At 51.0% G+C, this 24029-nt stretch overlaps 1 protein-coding gene across 1 annotated transcript in view; it reads left to right on the forward strand.

Moving 5' to 3' along the window:
* The first annotated feature begins 1259 nt into the window (after positions 1–1259).
* Positions 1260–24029, forward strand: part of STK24 (serine/threonine kinase 24) — an 86203-nt gene continuing 63433 nt past the window's right edge. The window contains exon 1 of the mRNA XM_004577383.4: positions 1260–1591. Coding sequence (XP_004577440.1) covers positions 1550–1591 — 42 coding nt within the window. The 5' untranslated portion in view covers positions 1260–1549. The remainder of the gene's footprint in view (positions 1592–24029) is intronic.

A 24029-nucleotide genomic window follows, 5' to 3' on the forward strand; every position in this document is an offset into this window, starting at 1 on the left:
TATAAATGTCACTCTGCTGCATCTTCTGCTCTATATTCTTCAGGCCCTTCCTAGTTGGTTCCTCAGGGTGTGTGACTGGATAAATGCCGGCGTTGAGGAAGACAGGCCCCGGAAAGAGTCACGTTCTTATTTGTCTTTTCGTTAGGTCCTTTTTTTTTTGGTTTGTTTTTGTTTTTCAGGGACACAAAATTGATGTAGCACTGATAGCCGCTGCTTTTCTAATTTGTATTTGTCACATGCTCTTCAGTGTCACCGCCAGCTGCCAAAGTGTGACAGCCAACAAGGCAGCCGAAGGTCTCCCCGGGGGCCTCTGTGGAAAACATTTGTGTTCTTCCCAAAGAAAAAGCAGAGATTAGGTTTTAGGACCCCCACCTGAGAGCGGCCAAGTTACTGGGTCACATAGCTGACACTTTAGACTCCACTTAGCTCCCTCTGGAAAGGCCTCAAGGATGTGAAGGGAGGTGCCTGGGATGAGCGCTCCCGACTGACTTCCAGAGGCTGGGCTGTTTGCATTTGCAAATAAAATGGTCCCTCCATCCTCCCGCCCAGTGGCTGTAGATGGCGGTGCCCGAGGAGGCAGGGAGCGGTCAAAGTCTAGACGCTGCTTCCTCCGATTGTCCTCCCTTCCTCCCGGCCCCGCGCAGCCCGCGGGGGTCACCTCTGGCTTTCTAGCCTAGTTTTTGGGCGCCCGGCCGTCCAAGCGGCGCTGTGTTCTGTCAGCAAAAAAGCGTCAGGCCATTAGACGTTCTCTCCCCGTTCGGGTTCCCCCTTTGGGTCGGTTTGAAACTTCCTCAGACACCAGAAGCCGCTCGGCCCGGGTCTCCAGGAGCAGGCCCCAAGACGGAGGCTCCGGGCCGAGCCCCTGTCCTGGACTGCCGCCCGGGGGTCCCATCCCCTCCCCGCCAAAGGGGGACCGGCAGGAAGGCTTCCCAGCCGCTCCGGTCCCGGCCCGTCAGGCACTCGGCCAAGCGCGGCTCCCGCGCCGTCCCGCCCTCCCGCCTCAGCGCAGGCCCCTCCTCGCCGCGCCGCCTCAGCCGCCCGCGGGAGCCGCTGGGACGCAGGCCCGGCCGGCAGGCGGCGGCGCGGCGCCTGCGGCCTAGGGCGCCCGGGCGGCCGCCGGGCCTCCTCCTCCGCCTCCTCCTCCCGGAAGCGCGGGGCGGGGTCCCCGGCCGGGCCGCGGGGGCGGCGCGGGGGCCGGGCCGGGGCGGGGCGCTCGCGCGGCTCGCGGGCTCCGCCGGTTGTGCGCGCCCACTCCAGGTCCGGGCGGCTAGAGCGTACGGGCCCAGGGCCGCCTGGCTCCCTCCGAGAAGCGGCGGTGGCGGTGGCGGTGGCAGCGGCTCTCGCTCGGACCCCTCCTCCCCGCCCCGCTCCGCTTCTGGGCGCCGTGCATGGAGACGCGGCCCGCCGCCTGTCGCTGAGCCCCGCCGCCCGCCGGGACCCGCCGGGGCTGGGGTGGCCTCGGGATCCGGCGCGGCCCGCGGGCCTGCTCGCCCGCGCGGATCGCCGCGGCCCGACCGTCCCGTCCCAGGAAGTGGACGTCCTGAGCGCCATGGCTCACTCCCCGGTGCAGTCGGGCCTGCCCGGCATGCAGGTAGGCAGCAACGGGCCGCACGGGCTGGGGCGGAAGCGGGCAACTTGGCGGTGTAAACACGGCCCCCCTTCCCCCGACACGCTCTCCCTTCCGGGGTCGCGCCGCAGCCGCACGACCCAGCTCCCCGCTCGGCGGGGGTCGGGGCCCAGCTCCGGGGCTTCTGGCTGGCCACGGAGGCCGGCTAAGGGATGTGTGGTGGTGGTGGTGGTGGTGGTGGTGGTGGTGGTGGTGGTGGTGGTGGTGGTGGTGGTGGTGGTGGTGGTGGTGGGGAGCACCGCGGCCTGGGTCCGGATGTGGGGCGCCGGCGCTTCTCCCCCAAGTCCCCCTGAGCTGTGCAGGCCCAGGGAGAGAGGTGGGGAAGACGTGCCCTTGGAGGGCTTGCCTGGTCCCCGAGCCCGGGGCTGTGGAGGGCCCCGGGCCGGCGGGTGGAGGGAGGGGCGCGGGGAGCTCGCCCTGACCCGTCCCGGCTGGGCGCCCGGGCTGGGCGCGGTGCAGGAAGGTGTGAGGCGCGCGGAGCCGGGTCGCCGAGCGAGTGCCCAGCCGCCCCTTTTGCCGGGCCGGGCCGCGGGGCAAAGTGCGCGCCCTTACGCAGCCTGGGAGGGCGGCCAGCAGCTGTGGAGGAGCTTAGCTTGGAGGCTTCGTGAAATTTAGTTTCTTCGCCGAGGACCCCGCCGTCGGTGCTTTGTGGCTATAAGGCCTAGCGGTCACTTTCTGGGCCGGGTCGGAGCGGGAGGGAAGTTGGGTTTCAGCTGTATATGAATGCGGGAAAGTTTCTTCCCCCTCTTCGTGAAGGAAAACAAAACCACCATTCTGGGCTGACTTGGAGTGTCTGCAAACACTATAGAGATGGTGACGATAGGGTTAAAGCCGCACGTTACCGTAGAGCGTGGCATTCAAGTTTTGTTTTCTCCCGGAAAAGCGGAGCGAATGCAGGAGCTTCCAGAAATCAGCCAGAAATATCCAAATGGATTTTGTTTTGTAGACATCAAGGGCTGAGGATCTCAGCTTCTCAGCCTGGACCTCTCCCCCATCCCTCCATGGGAAACCACCCCATTCAGCTCCCCGTTACCCACCCCCATACCCAACCATAAAAAGAAACCTCGATTTCGTTTTTCAGGTTTGAAATCTGGCAGACAGGGAACTCAGAGTGACCACTTCAGTGGCAGCTCAAATTATTATTATTATTTTTTTTAAGGAGTAACAGTATCTTAGGATGGGAAGGTGGCCAGGGTGTCCCTCCCCCTTTAAATCTCTTTAACTTGCATGTACAACCTCTAAGTGTGTTGACCACTAGGTAGAAGGTAGATATGTATCTTTGTTTTCTGAAGCTTTGGTTTGAACTTCACAACCATCAAGGTCAGAGTGAATTGGGCCAAAAGGTTTCTTATTAGTAGAGTAAGAAGGGCTTCTTGTAATGATTTTTTTTTTGATCTATTAGTATTTCCTTTAGGTTGTTTCACAGTGCTAACCAGGCTGTAATTGAGATACATCGCGCCCACTGGCGTCTCAGTATGATGATTTTTCTGACTATGGTTCCCCATGTTTTAGTTTCAGGGATGGGTTTCAATTTCAGGGGTACGACAATGGCTTGGGACCATCATCCCTGCCTGAGGTACATCTGCCGGCTGAAGTTGGTTTTCAGGACGCCATTTGGGGAAGCACATTCCTTGCCTCTCTATTCCCCCAGAGGACCACAAGGAACGTGGTTATTTTCTGGAATTAGCTGCGGCTGGGCTACCCTGGGAGGTGGCTGAGGACTCCATAAGACACACCTGGCTCTCACTGTTGGTGGGGACACCTGTGCACCCCGCCCTGGGCAGCCCCTTGCCCTCTTGTTTGTCCTGGTGTCTGACCAGGGGTTGCAAACAATTGGCTTAACAATTTCTGCACGATTGTGGGGTTGAGTTTTCGTAGTGTAGGCAAGCGTACTTTTTTAAAAAGGAAAAAAAAAAGTGGGGGGAGGGAAGAAAAACCCAGATGAACGAACATTTTAGTAAAAACACTATTTTTCAATGTCTGGCATTTTTTTCCTCTTGGGTGCCCCATAATTCTTCGTGCTTGGGGCAGGGGGTGTTGTGTAGTGTGATTAAGCTGACCTTGGTGAGATGGTGTGTTCCTGGGTGAGCTTGGATGCAGACCGGCTCCTTCCTGAGGGCGGGGGCACATTCCTCCCCACCCTGCTGCCTCTTGGTTTCACTGTTGCTTTTGCAGAGCTTAAAGTTGGTTTCCTTTCACAATAAGAAAATATGCACTCTTTGTTTTATTCACTGACCCAGCAACCTTTAGGCCTTAGGTGAGAGGTTGATGACTAAACCTTGTTACTGTTTCTAACAAATACACAGTGAAAGTGTGTGTGTGTGGGGGGTCAGCCCCGTTTTTGAGGAAACAGTGGAACTGGTGAGCTAAGTGGAGCAGCTATAATGATTAGAAAGCCCGGCTGCTTTGTGGCCACGAGGACCTGGGGCTCCTGGCACGCCCACTGGCCCGCTCGGTTTAATTCAGATGGAAGGAAAGGCAAGTTCCAGCTGGCAGAACAGAGCACCTGTGAGCTTTGAGCTCATGTTACGGTGATGGTAGAAGAATGAGGGTTTTTGACTTAGGAATTTGTTATGAAATTTTGGCAGTCACTTGGAGAACTTTCTGGGATGCTGATAGGTGGCAAGGCCTGCAGCCTTGGCACAGGAGTTTGAGGAGACATTGATGATCCTTCCAGCTTTTTCTGCTGGGGTATGTGTCCCTGGGTTGTTGGTTACGACACTGGATGGGTTGCACAGTTCCTCGCTTGTCACCCACAGTTGGAACAAACTGAGTTGCCTTAAATGGTGTAATGTGGGGCCCAAGTTACTTTAACATGTTCTGAGGTTGTTGTAGAGATGATAGAAGAACTTTCAGTCTAGCTTCTACTTGCTGACCTCATCTTGGCCCTTCCTTCCCCCTCCACTATGCTAGTGGCCTGGGAAATGGCCTTTTGCTAGTGAGTGCCCTCTGCCCCCTGTGGTGGACAGAGAACTTTTCCCCCAGGACTCTAAGCACCCTGGGGAAACCTGGGTGCTCTAGAAGTGTGGGAAATGGACACAAACACAGGGCAGTTGCAGGAGATTGTGGCATAGACTCTGGCACCTTTTTCTTGTTGCGTCACACTTTCAGTGTTTGCTGCCTGCCTGGGAGGTGCCTGCCCAAGTTTCCCCGGTTACCAGCTGTTCCCTGCACAGGAAGGTCAGCTGACAGAGTGAGTGGACACTCGGCACAGCTGTGAGGTTTAAGTTTCCAGGCCACCTGGGGCAGAAGGGCTGAACCACCGAGTGCTGTCCCCCACTTTCTGGAGCAGCAGCAGAGAGGGCTCCCCCAGAGGCCTGGCCATGGGGGTGGGCAGCGTGGGGCTCTGCAGCCCATGGCAGGGCAAGTGGCCTGGAGAAGGTGGTAGTGGCTGAGCAAGGCCGCAAACTTAGGGTTCCAGTGGGGGAAGTAGCTGGAAGCAGGGCACGCTGTTGAGCAGGTGGGCATCGTGTGCTGTGGCTCCCCTAGCTTGCTCGGGTGGAGGTGATGGGAGAAGGGAAAGCATTGGATTCTGCCCTCGTGCTTGGTGAGAAGCAGCCCATGGTGACTGAGTGGAGGAGGCTCAGGTGTCACTGAGTAGCCAAGGCGCAGTTTTTAGCAGGTTCACGCCCCTCTGACTTGAACTCTCAGTGAATACGTTATACTCTGTGCTCACACACTCCCCTCCCGCCTGCATCCTGTCCTTTTCTGCGGCTCTGTGCCGGACTGACGACCAAGTCTGCTGTGTCCGCTGCTACTTTCATACTTGCTCTCCCCTGCCTCTAGTTCTAGGTGTAGCTGTGCTAAGACTTTGTTTTACTTTGCTTCTCTCTTGTTTTGGAATGGGGAGGACCAGAAAAAAAAATTTTTTTTTCAATTAAAGATAACTGTTGGGGGAGTCTGGGACATGGTGTTGCTAATTCCAGGTCTTGGAATATTCTTAATAGTGTTTCACTTAGGACCAAGCGACCTTCAAGCTGAACCTGGTACAATGAGATTTCTTCTAATTAAAAAAAAGTTTTTTTCTTTTTTAGATAATTTCTTAAAAGATTCATTTTTATTGGAAAGGCAGATTTACAGAGACAGGAGGGAGACACAAAAATCTTCCATCTGTTGGCTCGCTCCCCAAGTGCTCACAACACCCAGAGCTGAACTGATCTGAAGCTAAGAGCTTCCTCTCAATGTCCCATGGGGGTGCAGGGTTCCAAGCCATCCTTTGGGTCATCTTCTACTGCATTCCCAGGCCACAAGCAGGGAGCTTATGGAGCAGCAAACACATGAACCTGGCACCCATTTGGGATCTTGGCGGTTGTAAAGTGAAAATTCAGCCACAGAGCCATGGCGCCTAGTTCCCTGTGAGATTCCTGACTGCTGAGGCAGCTCAGTGCCGCAAACCCAGCATTGCTAACCTCACTGCTGAAGTGTGTTTGGTGTTGGAGCCACTGTGCTAATGCGTGAAACTGGGTTGCCTCACTTATTGCAGGTGACATGGATAGTCAGTTGGGCAGTATTTTTTTTCTTTTAATTTAAAAGGCGGAGAAAGACACACAGACCTTCTGTCCACTGGTTTGCTGTCCCAAATGATTGTAACAGCTGGGCTGGGCCAGGGTCAGATGGGAGCTGGGACCTTGATTCAGAACTGCCACTTGGGTGATAGGAATTTAAGTACTTGGTGGGTCAGGCACCTGCTACCTCCCAGGGTGTGCATAAGCAACTGTAATCCAGATGGAGCTGGGACTTGAACAGGAATGGGATGCGGGCCTCTTAAGCGGTGTCAAAACTGCCGCAGCAAACACCTGCCACTGGCCAGTGTTTCTGAGGTCCTTGGTGCAAGAGGCAGTGGGAGGAGTCAGGCTGGTACGGCATTTCTCTGGTGTGTTTTACAGACACACACACTCCAATGCCCACTTCTGCTGGTTTTTTCAGAAACATGGCACTGAGCTCTGCCTTTGGGAAACTTCTCCCTATGATTCAGAGTTGCCTGTTTGGAAACTCCATACCTGCAGGAAGTGGTCCACACCCTGTCCACTCTTGTGTGGCTTTTTTTAGTCCTGTAGCTCAGCTTGATTCTCATTACTGGAATCTTTGTAGCAGGACTGAGTGCAGGAAATAGAAGTTGCCCGTTAGCCCTGTGAGACTCAGTGGACCGGCCTCTGCCCTTGGTCCCAGCTCGCCCTCATTTCCCATAATTCAGTCCTGTTCGCCCATCCTCCCCCATGGAATGTATTAAAAGTGCCAGGGCCAAATGTTTAGGGAAAGAGAAAAACATGGCAACTCCAACAACACCTGGCTCCTTGGTAGTTCTTCGTTGAGGCGTTCTCGGCTGTGGAGAAGTCACTGCTCTCCCTGCCCACGCGTGATTCCCCTTGCTGGGTTTGGTCTCCATCTTTTGTGGCAGGAGCACCCTGCCCTGGGTACTCGTGGCAGGGTACAGCCTCGAGCCCTCTGGTGGCACTTGGACAGCTGCTGTGCTCGTGGCTAGCATTCCTACTGCATCAGGGCAGCGGGCAGGCAGCTGTCAGCTTCTTGTAACTTTTCCTCCCTTTTGTTGTCTTCCCCACCCCAATTATCTTGAAAATCAGCGTTTACACAGGGGGAAAGACAGAATTTTATCTGCTGGATCAATCCTCAGATGGCTACACCTGCCAGGGTTGAGCCAAGAGCTTCAGCTGGCTCTCCTGTGTGGGTAACAGGGATCCACGTCCTTTTGGCCACCTCCTGCTGCTCTTCCCAAGCCAGGAGCAGCGATGCTGGATTGGAAGTGGAGCAGTCAGAACACCAGCTGGTGCCCAAGTGGAAGGCTGGCATCACCAGCATTGACTTTTCCCTCTGCCACAGTGCAGTGTCCCTGTAGTTGTCTCCTTGACCAGGAGAGGCTGGGGGACTGTTACCTGGTGGTGAAGAGTAGAACAGTGACCTGGCTGTTACCCCTTCTTTAAAGGACCCCAGTTGCTGGTGGCTGACTTCTGCAGAGCTACCTGGTGCTGCCAGTTCCTGCATCGGGGGTTAGCACTCTGCTGCTCTTGTGGCTGAGAGGTGCTTCTGCAGCGGCTTGAATGCCTCCCTTGAAGATCCTGTGTGGGGCTTTGCCCCGAGTTCCTCCGAGACCTTTCTGGGGATAGAAGTGGCCGTGGGGCTGGGGCTCTAATGGATGCGGAGAGCTGAGGTGACAGGCTCAGATGACGCCTTCTGCCTGGGTGACATGGCAATCAGCGTCCGTCCGTGGTGGTGGGCTTCCCAGCCTCCCTCGCTGCAGCAAGCACATTTGTTTATATTGCTATTCCAGTTCTTGCTTTAAAAAAGAGAAAAATTAAAAAAAGTTATTTTCACCTGCTTGGTAGAGTGACAGGGAGAGAATCTTCTGTGCACTGTTTCACAGCACCGCCCCTCCCCCCGTCCCCTCCTCCAGCAAGGCTGTGAAGCCAAGGCTAGGCCAGGCCGAAGCCAGGAGCCTTGGGATCTCCTCATGGACCCCAACACTTGAGCCATCACTGACTGCCTCCCAGGACATGTTAGCGGGACGCTGCGTCAGGAGAAACAGGACTTCGAGCAGCACTCCAGCGTGGGATGCAGGTTTCAAGGTGACAGCTCTGTCTCAGCTGTACCACCATAGCTGCCCCCAAAACAGATATTTTTCTCTTTTTTTTTTTTAAAGATTTATTTATTTTACTTTTATGGGAAAGGAATATATGCAGAGAGGAGGAGAGACAGAGAGGAAGATCTTCTGTCCGATGATTCACTCCCCAAGTGGCCGCAATGGCTGGAGCTGAGCCAATCCAAAGCCAGGAGCCAGGAACTTCCTCTGAGTCTCCCACGTGGGTACGGGGTCCCAAGGCATTGGGCCATCCTCTACTGCATTCCCAGGCCACAAGCAGGGAGCTGGATGGGAAGCGGGGCTGCTGGGATCAGAACCGGTGTCCGTATGGGATCCGGTGTATTCAAGGTGATTACTTTAACTGCTATGCTATCGCTTCATGCCCCCCCCCCCTTTTTTAAGATTGATTTGAAAGGCTGAACTGCAGAGGAGAGGTAGAGACAGAGTTTTCCATCTTCTGGTTCACGCCCCAAATGGCTGCAACTGCTGGGACTGGACCAGACTGCAGCCAGGAGCCAAGGAGCATCTCTGGGTCTCCCATGTGGGTACAGGGACCCAAGCACTTAGCCCATCCTGTGTTGCATTCCTAGGCCATTTGCTGGGAGCTGGATTGGATGCAGAGCAGCTAAGGCTTGAACTGATGTCGGTATAGCATATGGGCACTGCAGGTGGCAGTTTAACTCACAGTGCCACAACGCTGGCCCCTCTTGGTTCAGTTATGGTTTTCTGTTAGAGCAATGCAGAGCAGGCTAAGAATTTACCTAGTCATGTGTTCTGTGCTGCTACCTACTTTACATTAAAAATATATATATTTGAAAAGCAGAATTGCGCGCGCGCACGCACACACACACACATACACACGGCGGCGGGAGGAGGGTAGGAGATGCTTCTGGGTCTCCCATGTGGGTGCAGGAGCTCAAGGACTTGGGCCGTCCTCTACTGCTTTCCCAGGCTATCAGCAGGGAGCTGGATGGGAAATGGAAGAGCTGTATTTTGAACTGATGCCCGTATGGGATATTGGCATCAGTGGCAATGGCTATACTACCTGCTGTGCCACACACCGGCTGCCACTTTGCAGCTTTTGAAATCTGTTTCTTTTTTTTTAATTGGAAAATCAGATATACAGAGAGGAGGAAAGACAGAGAGGAAGATCTTCTGTCCGATGATTTGCTCCCCAAGTGGCCGCAACAGCCATAGCGCCGATCCGAAGCCAGGAGCCCTGAACTACTTCTGGGTCTCCATGTGGCACCCACGCGGGTGCAGGGTCCCAAGGCCTTGGGCTGTCCTCTACTACTTTCCCAGGCTTCATGCAGGGAGCTGGATGGGAAGCTGAGTCTCCAGGACACGAACTGGCGCCCATATGGGATCCTGGCGCATTCAAGGTGAGGACCGTAGCCGCTAGGCTATGGCGCTGGGCCCCTGTTTTTGAAATCTTAATGCCTGTGTCTTCTCTCCCCTTTCATTATGTGGAGGTTTTCAGGTTCCTAAGGGGAAAACCCTTTACAGTTTTTAGTGGGTTTTCAGGACTGAGATAACACAGATGCCTCTTGCCTGATGCTGCCCCCTGGGTGCACAGGTGGATCAGCTGAGAGCCTTGCATGGGAAGGTATGGGGCTCTGAGGAAGTGGCAGTATAAGCATTGTGTGATTTGTCCAACTCCCTAGCTGAAACTGAGACTCAACTATCTTAGTCCTCGCATTTTCTGGTCCCAGGATCATTTTGGCATAGGCAAACTTGAATAAGAAAAATGTTGACTTTCATTGATGATGTGGGCCCAGCTGGTATCCCGGATGGAATTGGTGGTCAGCACAGGCAGGTAGTGGCTGTTTCTGTGGTTTCAGGCACTAGTGTGGCCCAGCAGATTGCCAAGCTAATTGATTGCGCACCCTTAGTTCTGGAACGAAGAGAGCATGCTCAGGGCACAGCCCTGTGCTGGAGGCACTGGGGGCAGGTGTGTGTATGAGGGGGAACAGCCACCCCGTGGTGCGCTGCCTGGAAGGGGTTCCCTCCTTAAGAACAGAGCACTTTCTGGAGTAGAAGTTGATAGCGATCGAGGGAAAGGTCCAGACAAAGGATGGCCCAGAACTTGGGGATCCAGCCTTGGCCAACAGCTGTTCAGGCAGTTTCATTGTAGTCCTTTGAAAGCGTGCAGAGTGGGCAATTCAAGGTTGCCAAACCCACCTGAACTTGCACTGTACAAAGTCTCATTTGGATGTTCCTGTGGTGTGTTGGGTGTGGTTCACTGTACCAGGTACCTCGTGACGTGAGAGATGGTTAAAAAAAGATGGAGTGGATGCCCGGAACTCCTTCAGCAGTCCCCCAATACAGGAATTTGCATCTCATCTTCCCAGGCTGGCCCACTTGCCAGCAAAGAGTAGGTGGCCAAGTTGGCTGTCTTGGGTGTCACTGTACTTGTCAGTCTAGAAGATAACTTTGGGGGATAGTGGGGAGTATAGCAAACTGATTCTTTGCTTGTGGTGCCAGCATGCCGTATGGGTGCTGGTTCAAGTCCTGGCCACTCCGCTTCTGTTCCAGCTCCCTACTAATGGCCTGGGAAAGCAGCAGAGGATGGTCCAAGGCCTTGGGCCTCTACACCCATGTGAGACCCATTAGCTCCTGGCTCTTTGGTTTCTCTTGGGCCCAGTTCTGGCCATTGTGGCCATTTGGGAAGTGAACCAGCAGATGGAAGATCTTTCTCTTTGTTTCCCTCTCTGTACCTCTGACTTTCAAGTAAGATAAATAAATCTTAAAAAAAAAAAGTAACGATTTTTGCCTTTGTTGATTTCGGTGGGAAGCCTAGTAGGAAGGGGTCTGGTTACACTGAGTTCTGCCAGTAAGGGCCAGGCACTGGGGGACATGACTTTGCCTTGATTGGTGCTCAGCACCTCTGTGCGATAAGGGTGGCTGAGCCATTTTACAGATGGGAAAATTTGCCCAAGGCCCTCAGCTGGAAGAGAGCGTAGCCTTTGGTACCAGCATACATGTTCTCTTCCTCTCCCTTCAGACTACCTGCTACCAGCCATTTCACTCTACCTTGATTCCATTTTTTAAGATTTATTTATTTTTATTGGAAAGTAGGATATACAGAGAGGAGGAGAGACAGAGAGGAAGATCTTCTGTCCGATGATTCACTCCCCAAGTGGCCGCAATGGCTGGAGCTGAGCCAATCCAAAGCCAGGAGCCCAGATCCTCTTCTGGGTCTCCCACGTGGGTACGGGGTCCCAAGGCATTGGGCCATCCTCAACTGCCTTCCCAGGCCACAAGCAGGGAGTTGGAAGAGAAGCGGGGCTACTGGGATATGAACAAGGCCATTCAAGGTGAGGACTTTAGCACCCCTCCCCCATTCTTGACACCAAGTCGTGCACCCAGCTGGTCAAGGCAGGTAATGGTGTGGTGTTTCCAGGACTCCCTCCAGTCCACTCCCCCCCAATACATATTCCTTCAATCATCATTGTCATTGTCCCTCCCATCATTGTCAGGGGTTCTTCAGAAGCCGCATCTTGGTGCAGTTTGTGGTGGGGAGTCCCCTTCAGTGGCAACAAGGGTGTGGCTGGGCCGACTGCGGCTGTGCCCAGCGTCGGGTGACATGTGGCCTGTTGGGGATGTGCTTGTAGGTGTCACAGGGCGGCATGTCTTTTCCCTAGAGTCGCCGAGTAGCGCTGTAGGTTCCAATGGCCAAAACCCTGACAGCCGTGCTGAATTGACAGTGCTGTTGCTGTCATCTGCTGTCCTAATGCTGCATGTGTGCCGCGGATGGTCTCCTGAGTGCAGCCTGAGGAAGCCCCTGCAGAAAATGCGTGGAAAATGCGTATCAGAAACAAAAGTGTGGGTAGGAGTTTACCCTCAGCATCCCGACAAATAATTAGAATGAAAGTTATTTCATATGATGCAGTATTTTAAGCATTGAAAAAAGAACACTCCCTCCCTGCACAGTGTTACTTACGGCGCACCATGGAGGTTGTTTTCTGATGTGTTGCCTAGAGCAGTAAGATGAGTCTGCTTTGGAAAGTCTGAGCATGACCCTCCTTGCATCTTGCTTTTAGTGGCAGGGCAGCAGAAATTCTGTTGGTTTCTGCTGGAGGGGCAGTGATAACACAGCTCTTTGAAAACTGGGCGAGGGGTGGGCAGCTGCTTATCTGCTACAGACTGAGAGCTGCTTCCTGCCCTGGCCCTGCTGGCTGCGCCTGGGCCATGAAGAAGTAACGGGACACTCTGAATCCATGATGGGCCCAGAAGCAGGACTGCCCTACCCTGTGCTCACCCCATCTTCCCGTCCCCCTTGCATGACTTTTAAAGCAGCAGCGTCTCTAATGCCATTTTTTGAATTTACCTTTTTCAGTTTTGCTTATTTTCCACCTGTCTGCATGTGCGTTATTTGTGTTATCTTTCATTGCTTGATAATGCAGGTCTTTTTGCGTTTTTTTAAATCGCAAATTGTGTCATAAATCTTGTCCGATACTCTACCCACTTTTTGTGAGGTTATTTATCTTGTAAGGATTTATTTACTATTTGAGAGGCAGAGTTCAACATCTTCCTTCCACTGGTTCATTCTCCAGAAGGCTGAGTGAGGGCTGGACCAGGCTGAAGCCGGAGCCTTGAACTCTCGGTCTCCTATCTGGGAACAAGGATCCAAGCCTTGGACCACCTTGCACTGCTTTCCCAGGTGGCTGTATGGAAAGCAGGACAGCCAAAAATTGAAACAGTGCGCATATGGGATGTGAGCATTGCAGGTGTCGCCCTAACCCCCTGCACCACAGCATTCACCCTGGGGAGGTTGTTTTCATGTTCTACCTGGCCGTGCCTCCTTTAATAGGACAGCTGTCTTGTATTTAGGACAGATGGGTTCTAGGTAGGGGCACATCCCTGTTTGCCTGTGCTGCTTGCTTTTTTCTTTGGAGAAAGAAAAAAAATATCCTTCCTGCTTGCCTAGCAGTGCTTTGGCAAGCTTTACCTTCCTGCCGTACTCCTCCGTGGTTAATTGATGTGCCAACATCTGCAAGGCAGGTGCCCAGTGGTGCTGCCCATTGGTGCTGGCCAGTGCATGGAACCTGGGCCCTCCTGTGTGGGAGTGAGTATGTGTGCACGTGTGTGTAGTGAATTTGCATATTACTGTTTATATGATTGTGTATGTATGCAAGTGTGGGTGTATGAATGAGTGTATCTGTGTGGTGTGGTAAATGAGTGAGGTTATGTATGAGTTGGTGTATGTGAGGGTATATGAACATGTGTATGAGTGAGTGTGTGATTGTGTATATGTGGTGGGAATGTGAGTATGAGTGTGTGTGTGGTAAATGTGTGAGTGTGAGTATGAGTAGGTATATGTGTGTGTGTGTTATTGTGTCTGTGCGGTGTGGTGAGTGTGTGTGTGTGTGGACATGAACCAAACCACTCTCTTTTCTCAGCTGCCTGGAGGCTCTGCTGCCTTTGAAGCACATGCAGGGACTAGAGGAACATAGACCCCTGGAATTCTGACTGCCTGAATTGTGTATTTTTTCTAAATATATTTTATAGGGCCTGGCACAATGACTCAGTTAACTAATCTTCACTTTGCAAGCGGATGGAAATTTTATTTCTCCTCTCCATAAATCTGATCTGCCTATTTTTATTAGAAAAGCAGATCAGATTTACAGAGAGAAGGAGAGACAAAGATCTTGCATCTGCTGGTTCACTCCCCACATGGCCACAGTGGCTGAAGGTGAGCTGATCTGAAGCTTTGCGCCATCCTCTAATGCTGTCCCAGTACATAATCGGGGAGCTGGATGGGAAGTGGAGTAGCTGGAACATGAACCTGTGCCCAAATGGGATCCTGGCGCGTGCTAGGTGAGGATTTAGCCACTGGGTCATTGCACTGGGCCTCTGAGTTGTGTTTTTAAGCTGTTCTTCAAATGCATTGTGTTTATAAGATAAATATTGTAGTATGTTTTGTGTGTATGTTTTTGGTTAGCCTTCTGATTTAGTTGAGTGTTTCAGATGCAGGGAAATTTGCAGGGCTGAGGAGGGTGAAGCACCCTGACTTGGGAATGAACAGTTCCTGCTGAAAGGAACCTGGCTTCTTGGTTGGCAGGGTGGTAGCACTGAACTAAAACCTGCAACGTTTCTTCCTTCCTTCTGGAGTGTGTGCTTCTGTGAGTGGAGGTGGGGCTCAGCAGGCGTGTCCAAGATGCACCAGGTCTGGGCTGGGGCCGGCCACTGCACCTTTCGCCATTAGGCTGTGGTAGCCCTGTGTCACCTTAGCCTTGGTTGCCAAGTGGTTTTAGATCAGTTCATTTCTTGTCTCCAGAGGACTTAGAAAAACTCTCATTTTTCAGAGACTTGGGGTCTTGCTTTTCTACCATGTTTCCTCCTCCTTTTTAAATCTGAGAGGTGGAGAGCTAGCAAGGGCTTCCTTGCAGGGGACTGTGCAGTAGGTGTAGATGGCACGAAGGTGTGAAGAGAACAGCTCCCCTGCTTGGCAGGGCCCGGGGGAGCTTCCAGCTGTTTGGCAGGGCCCGGTGGATTTCTCTCTGACCACCTTGATGCAGTCTCACCACCCTTTTGCATAGACACTCAAGCACCCCACTAAGAATCCTGTAATCTATTGAGGCATTGTTTGCCCCTGTGAGATGGCTTTGGCAAGTAATATGAGCTTGAGAGTTAATGTTACTGATAATGTCTTGGTGAGTGGGCCTTTAACTGCGCACAGAAGTACAATTAAACCCATGCCATTTCTGGACACCTTGTTGTGTACCTACCCATTGTCCTGAAATCTGGCCCAGAAATACAGCATGCCTTCTGGGAAATGGCTTAATAAGAATTTTACAAACTAACAGAATTGATGGGAGTATGAGTGGAAACTGCTATGGCAAAAAAAATATAGTTACTGTGACCTTAAAGGTTAGCCTGTCCTTGCAACTTTTAGAGCATAGAAAATGCAGCTGTTTTAGCCGTTTTTATAATTTTTTAACTAGAGGAAATATAGGGCAATTCTACTAACATCACAGAGATATACTTTTGATTATTGTTTAATTGTTTATGGGGTTGTAGGGTTTGCAGTTGTAGGGGGATTTAATGTTTGAAACTTTTTGCCTTAGATCCTTATGTTCTTTTTCTTTTGATGTATCTTTCCCATTATATGATAGATAAGTTGTGAAAATAAAATGTAGTAGGTAGGAATGTTTTACTGATTAGTAGGTAACCATCTGTGCCTCGGCCTTGGACTTCTGGCTGTCACCTAATGGCTACTTCTGAAGAATGAATAATGGTTTGCTTTAAAGAAACTGATTATAGTAACTTACAGAATTATCTTTAAGAGCACCTGGTTGACCATGAAGTAAAAATTAATTGAACATCTGTGTATGCTGTCTTAGTTCTAAAGTTAAAGATAAAAAATCAAACGTTTGTGCAGAGGCTAGTGATGTGTCTAAGTAAATAAAAAGGACAGCTTCTTCTTGAGAATAAGGCATATAGCAAGAACACACCAAGTGTCAGTGTCTGTGTCTTTCTTTATCGCCGACGCCACGCACCCTTCCCGAGCTCCAAACTCTCGGCTGGAGCTGGACTCCGGCACTTCCTCATCTGCTGGCTCCAGTGCATAAAACCTGTGGTAGCCAGGGCCTAGGCTGGCAGTCAGGAACTTGGCCCCAGTGGTTCACAGGGCAGCAGGAGCCCATTCACTGAGCCAGTGCTGCTTCCTGGGGTTGGTGCTGGCTGCCCACTGGAGTTGGGAGCTGCCTTGTCTCCCTTCCCATGGCACTCAGACCTGGTGCGTGCAAGAGCTGTTAACACAAACTCATAACGGGAGGTTAAGCTGCACCATCTTTTAAGTCCTTAATATAGACAGTTACACTTTGAAGCAATTAGAGCAAATGGGGCAGGGGAGTGCTGGACTTTGGAGGGCCTTTGCTGTGGAGTAACTGGAAGGGCTCATGGAATGTGACTTGGAATGTTCTCTGTGTGGGTGAGAAGCTCACCTTGGCTCTGAGCCTACTGTCTGCTGCCTAACACCTTTTTGGAAGTGGAAAATGGGAATTTGGTGTTGTGTCTTTGGTCACCTCTCCTGAACTGTGGTATTGGAGCTAAGGCCTCTTGCAGGGGATGTGTGGAGAGGCAGGCTGGCCTGCTGCTCTTTGGTTGAGCTGGAGACCAGGCAGGAGAGCGTGCGTTACTGTTGCTGGCCGAAGGCAGCTGTGAGGAGCTCCTGGGTTGTCAGGGCACGGCTCCCTGTGGTCTTAGCACAGCTGGGTCACTGTACCATGGAGTGTTTGTTCTGTGGGTGTCTGCTCTGATAATTATATCATAAATAAAAACTAGAAATACGAAAGAGTTAAAATGAGTTACTTAGTCTTTTATTTCTTACTAACTTCGTGTCTAGAACATAAGTAGGCCTTTGTGAAGGAAGGGCCTGGGGCTGGGGTCTCTTTAATAGGCGGGTGGTTTGCAGTCTCCCTGGGTCTGACTCCACCTCCACTGCCACAGTCACAGATGACGCTCAGCCTGCCTGTTGCTGTCCCAGCCTGGCCGCCTTACGAACACCTTGCAGACTGCCTTTCGCATGCAACAGCTTCATGTGTCAGAGATGTTTCTGTCTCTTAGCTTCCTTCAGTTAAACCCAGACCATCAGAGATTTGATGAGTATTATTATATCCATTTTTTTTAAGATTTATGTATTTTATTGGAAAGGCAGATCAGATTTACAGAGAAAAAGAAAGAAAGATCTTCCATCTGCTGGTTCATTCCCCAAATAGCTGAAATGGCCAGAGCTCCTGCTGGGTCTCCCACATGGGTGCAGAGTCCCAAGGCCTTGGGCTGTCCTCTGCTGCTTTCCTAGACCACAATCAGGGTGCTGGTCGGGAAGTGGAGCAGCTGGGACACGAACCAGCACCCATATGGGATCCTGGCACTTGAAGGGTGGAGCATTAGGCAATAGAGTCATCGCACTGGGCCCTATTTCCAATTCTGAAGATATTCTCATGATCTGTTTCTTTAAATTTTCATGTTTCTCCTGTATGGCTCATTAATTGTGACACATGTATCGCAGAAGCAGGAGATGGTAGTGATGGAAGAAGCTGGATGTGGACTGTAGGGCAGGCCTTTCTGCCACTTCAAGTTGTGGCTATTCAATAAAAGCGCTTTAAAAAAACATCTCTAATACCTTATGTAGATCTAGTTGTTTAAAGACGTATTCAAATACTTTTCAAATTTCTGCCATAACACTTGTTTTTAAATGCTAAGCAGAACTAACTTGTACTTTCTGCACATTATCATCTTACTCCTGATACAAGGAATTTTTTGCTGAAAAATTTAATAAAAATTATTTTGTGAAAAAAAAATTTCCTGTTTCTCTTTCAGCTTCAGAATAACATTAAAAAAATTTGTTTTGGGGCCCGGCAGCGTGGCCTAGTGGCTAAAGTCCTCGCCTTGAAAGCCCCGGGATCCCATATGGGCGCCGGTTCTAATCCCGGCAGCTCCACTTCCCATCCAGCTCCCTGCTTGTGGCCTGGGAAAGCAGTTGAGGACGGCCCAATGCATTGGGACCCTGCACCCGCGTGGGAGACCAGGAAGAGGTTCCAGGTTCCCAGCTTCGGATCGGTGCGCATCGGCCCGCTGCGGCTCACTTGGGGAGTGAATCATCGGACGGAAGATCTTCCTCTCTGTCTCTCCTCCTCTGTGTATATCTGGCTGTAATAAAATGAATAAATCTTTAAAAAAAATTTGTTTTGAACTTTGAATTTTATGATACAATTCTGTGAAGTCTGGGATTCCACCCCCACCCCCAATTTTCCACCCACGACTGATTTTCCCCATATTGTTACAGTAATATAGTCTTCCATAAGGAGTTGTAATTACATCAGTCTGTTATTTAAGTGTGCCTGGACATTGCTGGTACAGACAATGTCAGACAGTCCAGCATCCCATTGTCTAGATATATCCAACAGTTTCATTGGGAGTCCATCTTATTTGGAACTAGGGATGCATGTGTCTTCACATCTGGATATAGTAGTCTCCATTACTCCATCACTAGATATTCCAATTTGCATATGGTTTCTTTATCTTAGAGAGAACATATGGTGTTTGTCTCTTTGGGATTGACTTGTTTCACTGAGCATAATATCTCTAGTTGGGACCATCTAGTTGCAAATGGTATAATTTTATTCTTTTTAATGGCTGAGTAATAAATATTCCATGGAGTAGATGTGCCGCAGTTTCTTTAGCCACTCCTCTTTGGATGGGCGTCTGGATTGTTTCCGTGTCTTTGCTATTGTAGATTTTAGTGCTATAAATACAGGATTACAGATCCTCTTCTCATACTAAGATTTCATTTCTATTGGGTATATTCCTAGGAGCCGGATAGCTGGATCATATGACAGGTTTATTTGCAATTCTCCAAGCACTCCCCATACTGATTTCCATAGTGGTTGTACTAGCCTGCACTCCCACCATTTTTATTGGGGTTAAACATACTTATTTCCTGAAGTTTACAAATGATTTTTAGTGTTTTTAGTATTTTGTTGATTTTCTCTGTGGAGAGGTATCTAGAAACAGTGCAGCAGTGAAGGTTTGATGGACTCTAGCTCGGGATGTGTACTCAGCTGCAGAAAGCCAGTTGCTGCCCTAGCTTCTTCACCCTTCCCCAGGGTGCCTGAGAGGAACAGGTTCGTGTGCAGCCAGGTGGCTGGCTCCAAGAGGCAGCCTGAAGCCTTTCTTCTGCAATCAAGGCTGGCCGCCTCTGAGGTTTCGGGGGGGGGGGGGAGGTGTGGGGTAGGGTTGGGGGTCATTAGGGAGCTCTGCTCTTCTTGAAGTTCACAGGTGTGAAATGGGCTCTCTGCAATTGGGACAGGATAAGAAGGCAGCAGAGATAAACTGGGTAGTGCGCTGTCTGGTCTTGGTGTCTGAGTGACGCAAAGTGACTCAGTTCCTGTGATGTGTCCTATACTGATGGCTGCCCAGATAGCTCCAGGCTTTCAGAAACCATAGGAATTTAATTGATGAGCCTTTTCACTGTCCTTAAACCTCTGCAGGTGGAAGTTTTTCTGTTAGCTTCATTTTCAGGTGCAGTAGGCAGGTGTATACAGCGTCTAGGGTATTGAAAATTTCTCTGCACACCCCTCCTAAAACTGTTCACCCAAACTGTTGACATATGTCTTGTTAGAGTTACAGAGTTAGACTACCCGAAAAACAGCCAGGTTCAGCAAAATCATGCTTCAACACTATAAATTGCTAAATACTAAAATTAAAACAGACACGAGACAGCTGAATAGTAATCTATAGCCATTTTAAGGTGTATAGAACCCGGTTGTATATAAACTAATAATTGAAATGTCAATGAAGAAGTCACAGGATGTGGTTCAGAACTTGCATTCTTTTTTTTTTTTTTTAACATATTGGTTACTCAATACCATGTCAATTAATTCTATAATGTTATAAATTGTTACCGATGTTATGTCGGGGCTTTTAATTGATCGGGATGCTACTCTGCGGGCTCTACCTTCAGACCAGAGATGGTCTCCCCAAGAAACTGTTGAACTTATCCGGACAATAAGATTCTGGACTTTATGCTTGGTAAATGCTTGCAATGAAAGAATCTCAACTGAATTTGAACTGTGGTAATGCAACAAGGTGGAGGAATCCACCATGGGGGGAGAGTTGGGGAGGGGCGGGGGAATCCCAGTGCCTATAAAACTGTGCCATGGGGCTCGGCAGCGTGGCCTAGTGGCTAAGGTCCTCGCCTTGATCCCATATGGCTGCTGGTTCTAATCCTGGCAGCTCCACTTCCTCTCTGTCTCCTCTCAGTATATCTGACTTTGTAATAAAAATAAAATAAATCTTTAAAAAAAAACTGTGCCACATAATGCAATGCAATCAATAAAAAGAAAAAAAAAATATGTTTCAAAGGCAAAGACAGGGAGAGACACATCCCAAAGTGAGGAGTTGTATGCTTTGGGGCTGTACCCTGTGTTTTCTTTTTTAAAAATTGTCATTTAGTTGCATCTTGTTTGGAAGACAGTGAGGTAGAGAGCTTCTGTACTGGTCTCCTCTCGTCCCTTTCCCCCCTTCTCCCTAGCAAATGACCCCTGGGGCTGTGCCAGGTGAAGTCAAGAACCTGAGACTTTGGTGTAGGAGGCAAGGAGCCAGGTGCTTCATCCAGCACCTGCTGCCTCCCAGGGATGTGTTAGTAGGAAACTGGATGGGAAGCACTCCAGGATGGGGTGGGAGTGTCCTGGGTGGTGCCCATGCCTTACTTTTGTTTACGTCACTGTTTTCAGTAGTGTTTATCCTTTTCTATTTTTTCCCTCCTGCTTTTAAGTAATGTGCTTTGTTGGTGATGATTGTTATTGTTTCTATCTCTGCTGTGTTGACGCTTTGAAGACCTTTGAAGGAGGCAGTGGAGAGCTGGCTCACTTCCTTCCAGAGAGGCCCGAGAAGCCTTTATGTGACAGGTTTTCCTCTCGGGAATTCTGCTGGAATGCTTTGCAGCGGAGACTGCCCTTTAACTCTGTCCCTGGACCCTTCCCAGGTTCCCTACCTGCCTATGGCTTTTCAGCTATTCCTGGAGGAGCAGGAGTGGCCTGGAGACATGGCCACCCTCCGGGAACCTCCCCTGGTGTTCCACTCGGTTAGGGATGACCCAGATGCAGTGTGCTCAGCCAGACCCAGCTAGGCCATGAGTTGTGGAGCTGACTGCACTCCGCCCCCAACCCAGGGATGGTGGCTGTCTCTTGAGCTTTGGGTTTGGAACTCTGTCCTTGTATTGTTGTGGGTTATTCTCATTCTTGTTCTGTTGGTTTCGGGGTGTATTAGAAGAGAGTGGCCCGTGACTGCAGGTCTCTGAGGAATTTTTCAGTTGGAGTGAGGTTATTCCTACTCGCCAAGTCTTGCCACTTGTGGGGTCAGGTAGGGCCTCAAAGTGAAATAGCTTTGCTGTGTTAGCAACATGGTTTATATGGCACTGATTCAAGTGAGTGTTTGTCTCCACGCACCCATCCTGTCAGCTCGTGTGTTCGCATCCCGAGTTGTGGGGTCTGAATTGCAGCTGAGTTGCTGTGCTTTCCTGGGCATGTAGGTGGAAGAGGCAGTGAAAGTGCCCAGAGTCAGTGCTCCCAGGGGCGCTGGGTTACCTCCCCACCCCAGAATAGGGGGCTCAGGGGATTAGGACCAGCGCTTGTCATGGACACACATGTTGTTGGCCCAGGCGTGGGATCTGTAACATGCCTGTTGCTGAGTCTGGAGTATAGGAGCTCCCATGCAGGCTGTGTGTTGGAGCCATGCAGAGGGTCCTGTGGGGGGTGGTGTGGGATCCTTTTGCCCTTGGCATTGAACCCCAGGGCTGCACTTGCTCTGTCTTCATTCCTGTCTGTCAGGCATTCGGGCAGGTGCTGAGGAGGAGGTTGTGCAAAAAGGGTGAAGGCAGTGTTACCATCCGTCCTTGGTCCTCTGTCCCCCAGCCCTTACTCAGCGTGGTTATTTAGGGCTGCACACCTTCCCAAAGGCTGCCTGTTTAAATTACTGCTCTAAGTGCTTCCATTTGGTCCTGGTGCCAAGCAGCTCTGGGACTGTGGGGCCAAGGAAATCCTGACATCCTGAGAGCTGGTGATCCTCCCTGGGACAACGTAGGGGCCAGATTAGCCTCCTTTCTCCCAGTGGGGACGGGAATAGGAAGCTGCGCCCTGGGCCAGCACCCAGCACCTGTGTGGATCCCAGGCACTGTGGGTGTGTGGGCGAGGAGAGGAGAGCTTCGCTAGTTGGCGTCTGCATCTTCTGGCTCCTGGGGGCTGTTGAGAAAGCTGTGTTAGACCACACTTGGTGCCTGAACTACAGAAATCTTGCCTTGGGATGCTGGGTTTTGTTTTCTTAGCTAGTATGGCAGCGGTGGTAATGAAGATGTGAGCAGAAAACACCTTCCACACACCATTTCCTGCTGGGTCTGCAGCACCTGTGCCTGCTCCAGGAGGGACATGTCCTCGTGGTAAAGGTGTCGTCTGTGTGTGTGTGTGCATTGCACGTACGCGTAGATCTTGCCCCGGCAGCAGCTTTGCTCTGTGACCTTGGAGGCTCATCCATCTGCAGAGTAGTTTCTTTATCTTTGGAGAGGTAACAATGAAATTATTGAATTCAACACACACACCTACTGATACTTATATATATATATATGTGTGTGTGTGTGTGTGTATATGTATCCATATCATGATTCTCCTACTCTTCACTCAGCCGCCCCAGGGTTTTCCTAATATTGCTAATAGGATGACATGCCTTTCTTTAAACTTGGGACACAGACACTGTACACAGTTGGTCAGGCCACATCTTCAGGCGCTGGTTAGCCTGAAGCCCCGTGGCCAGTGTGTTGTGGCTTTCCCAGGCTGTTTGTGTGGGGGGCACTGACTGGAGGACATGGCTGGGACGCAGAGGGACATGCTGAAGCTGTGGACTAAGACAGCTGCTTGTTTCCTTTGTGTTGCTTCCGTCCACTGGACATTTCAGCCCTCACTCCATGCCCTGTTGGGGAGATGAACTGAAAGATGTCTTCATACTGAAACCCTTGCAGTCGTTTTGGGGGGGACAGATGTGTAAAGATTACGGTGCGTGTATTTCTTTTAAACGGTTTTGTTGAGGTGTGTTTTCCAAGTCATCAGGTTGGCTCATTTCAGGGGTACAATTCAGTGATTTGTAGTAACTGTGGCCTCTGTGTGATGCCGTGCCTGTGAACAAGGAGTATGCGTCTCGGGAGTGGGATTGCTGGGTCCCATGGTGGTTTTGTGTTGATGAGGAGTTGCCAAGCCACTTTCTGAAGTGGCTGCATTTTTAAAAAATGTGTCTGTAACCACTTAGGAAGGTGTTCTGCTTGTGTGACTTAAACATAATCTGGCACGATGTGGCTGTCGTGGCCATGCCCCGTGGTGCTGGGCGAGCCCACCAAGCCAGGCCTCATGTCCTTCCTCTCTTCCCTTCATGTTTTATGCATTTCCTATTGTAGCATTATTTCCACAGCCTCTGGGGACACTGAGGAGAGAAAGTATGGAAGGGGACAGTGTGTGGTTTTCAATCACTGCCGTAACACTGTTGCCTAACGCCTGTGTTTCTATATTAGTTTGAGAAAGGGGACCACAACACTGGAGAGCAGGAGATGCCACAATGCCTGGTGGGAGGCAGGACAGGCCGGCTCACCTGGCCATGGAGGAGCAGTGTCCCAGTGGGCAGCAGCCTGCTGTGCTGGGACCTGTAGAGTGACGTTCGTGTGCACCACTGATCTTTTTTCTTTGCTACCATCCCTGATATTGCCCAGCAGTGACAGGTTACATCCCTTATGTGGTTTCCACATTCTTTCCACTTGGATTGTTCCCTCCTTGGGAGCCAGAAAGTGGTTCCATGGCTGAATGTGGGGAGGTGACACTCTGCACAAGGGACTGCAGTGCTGCTGTGGGTGCAGGAGGGAGGCAGGGGAAGCCAGGCAGCTGCAGCTACAGACCGGAGATTGCTCAGGGAAGGGTCAAGGAAGGGGTCAGGGTAGCAGCACTGCTCTTGAAGTTTCTGTCATCCTCAGGAAGAGCGTTCTGGAAGAGATGAGGATTTGGTGAGGTTTCTGGGGATTAGTGGCGTTAATGAAGAGCAGTTGAGAGCATGTGTCAGTTGTGCTGATGGGAAACCAGGGGCAAACCACCATCCAGGGCCAGCTGCCTCTGACCTCATGCTGACCCCGAGTGAGCGGGGCACCTAATCTCTCCTTCCATCCTCACTGCCACACAGGGACCCTTTGGCAGATGGGGGTGACCAAGGTACAGAGGTGGAGTGACTTGCCAGGTGGTCCAGCTGGTAGAAATGCAGACAGTCAAGACA

This window comes from Ochotona princeps, chromosome 12 (assembly GCF_030435755.1).
Source record: "Ochotona princeps isolate mOchPri1 chromosome 12, mOchPri1.hap1, whole genome shotgun sequence".
Classification (NCBI taxonomy): Eukaryota; Metazoa; Chordata; class Mammalia; order Lagomorpha; family Ochotonidae; genus Ochotona; species Ochotona princeps.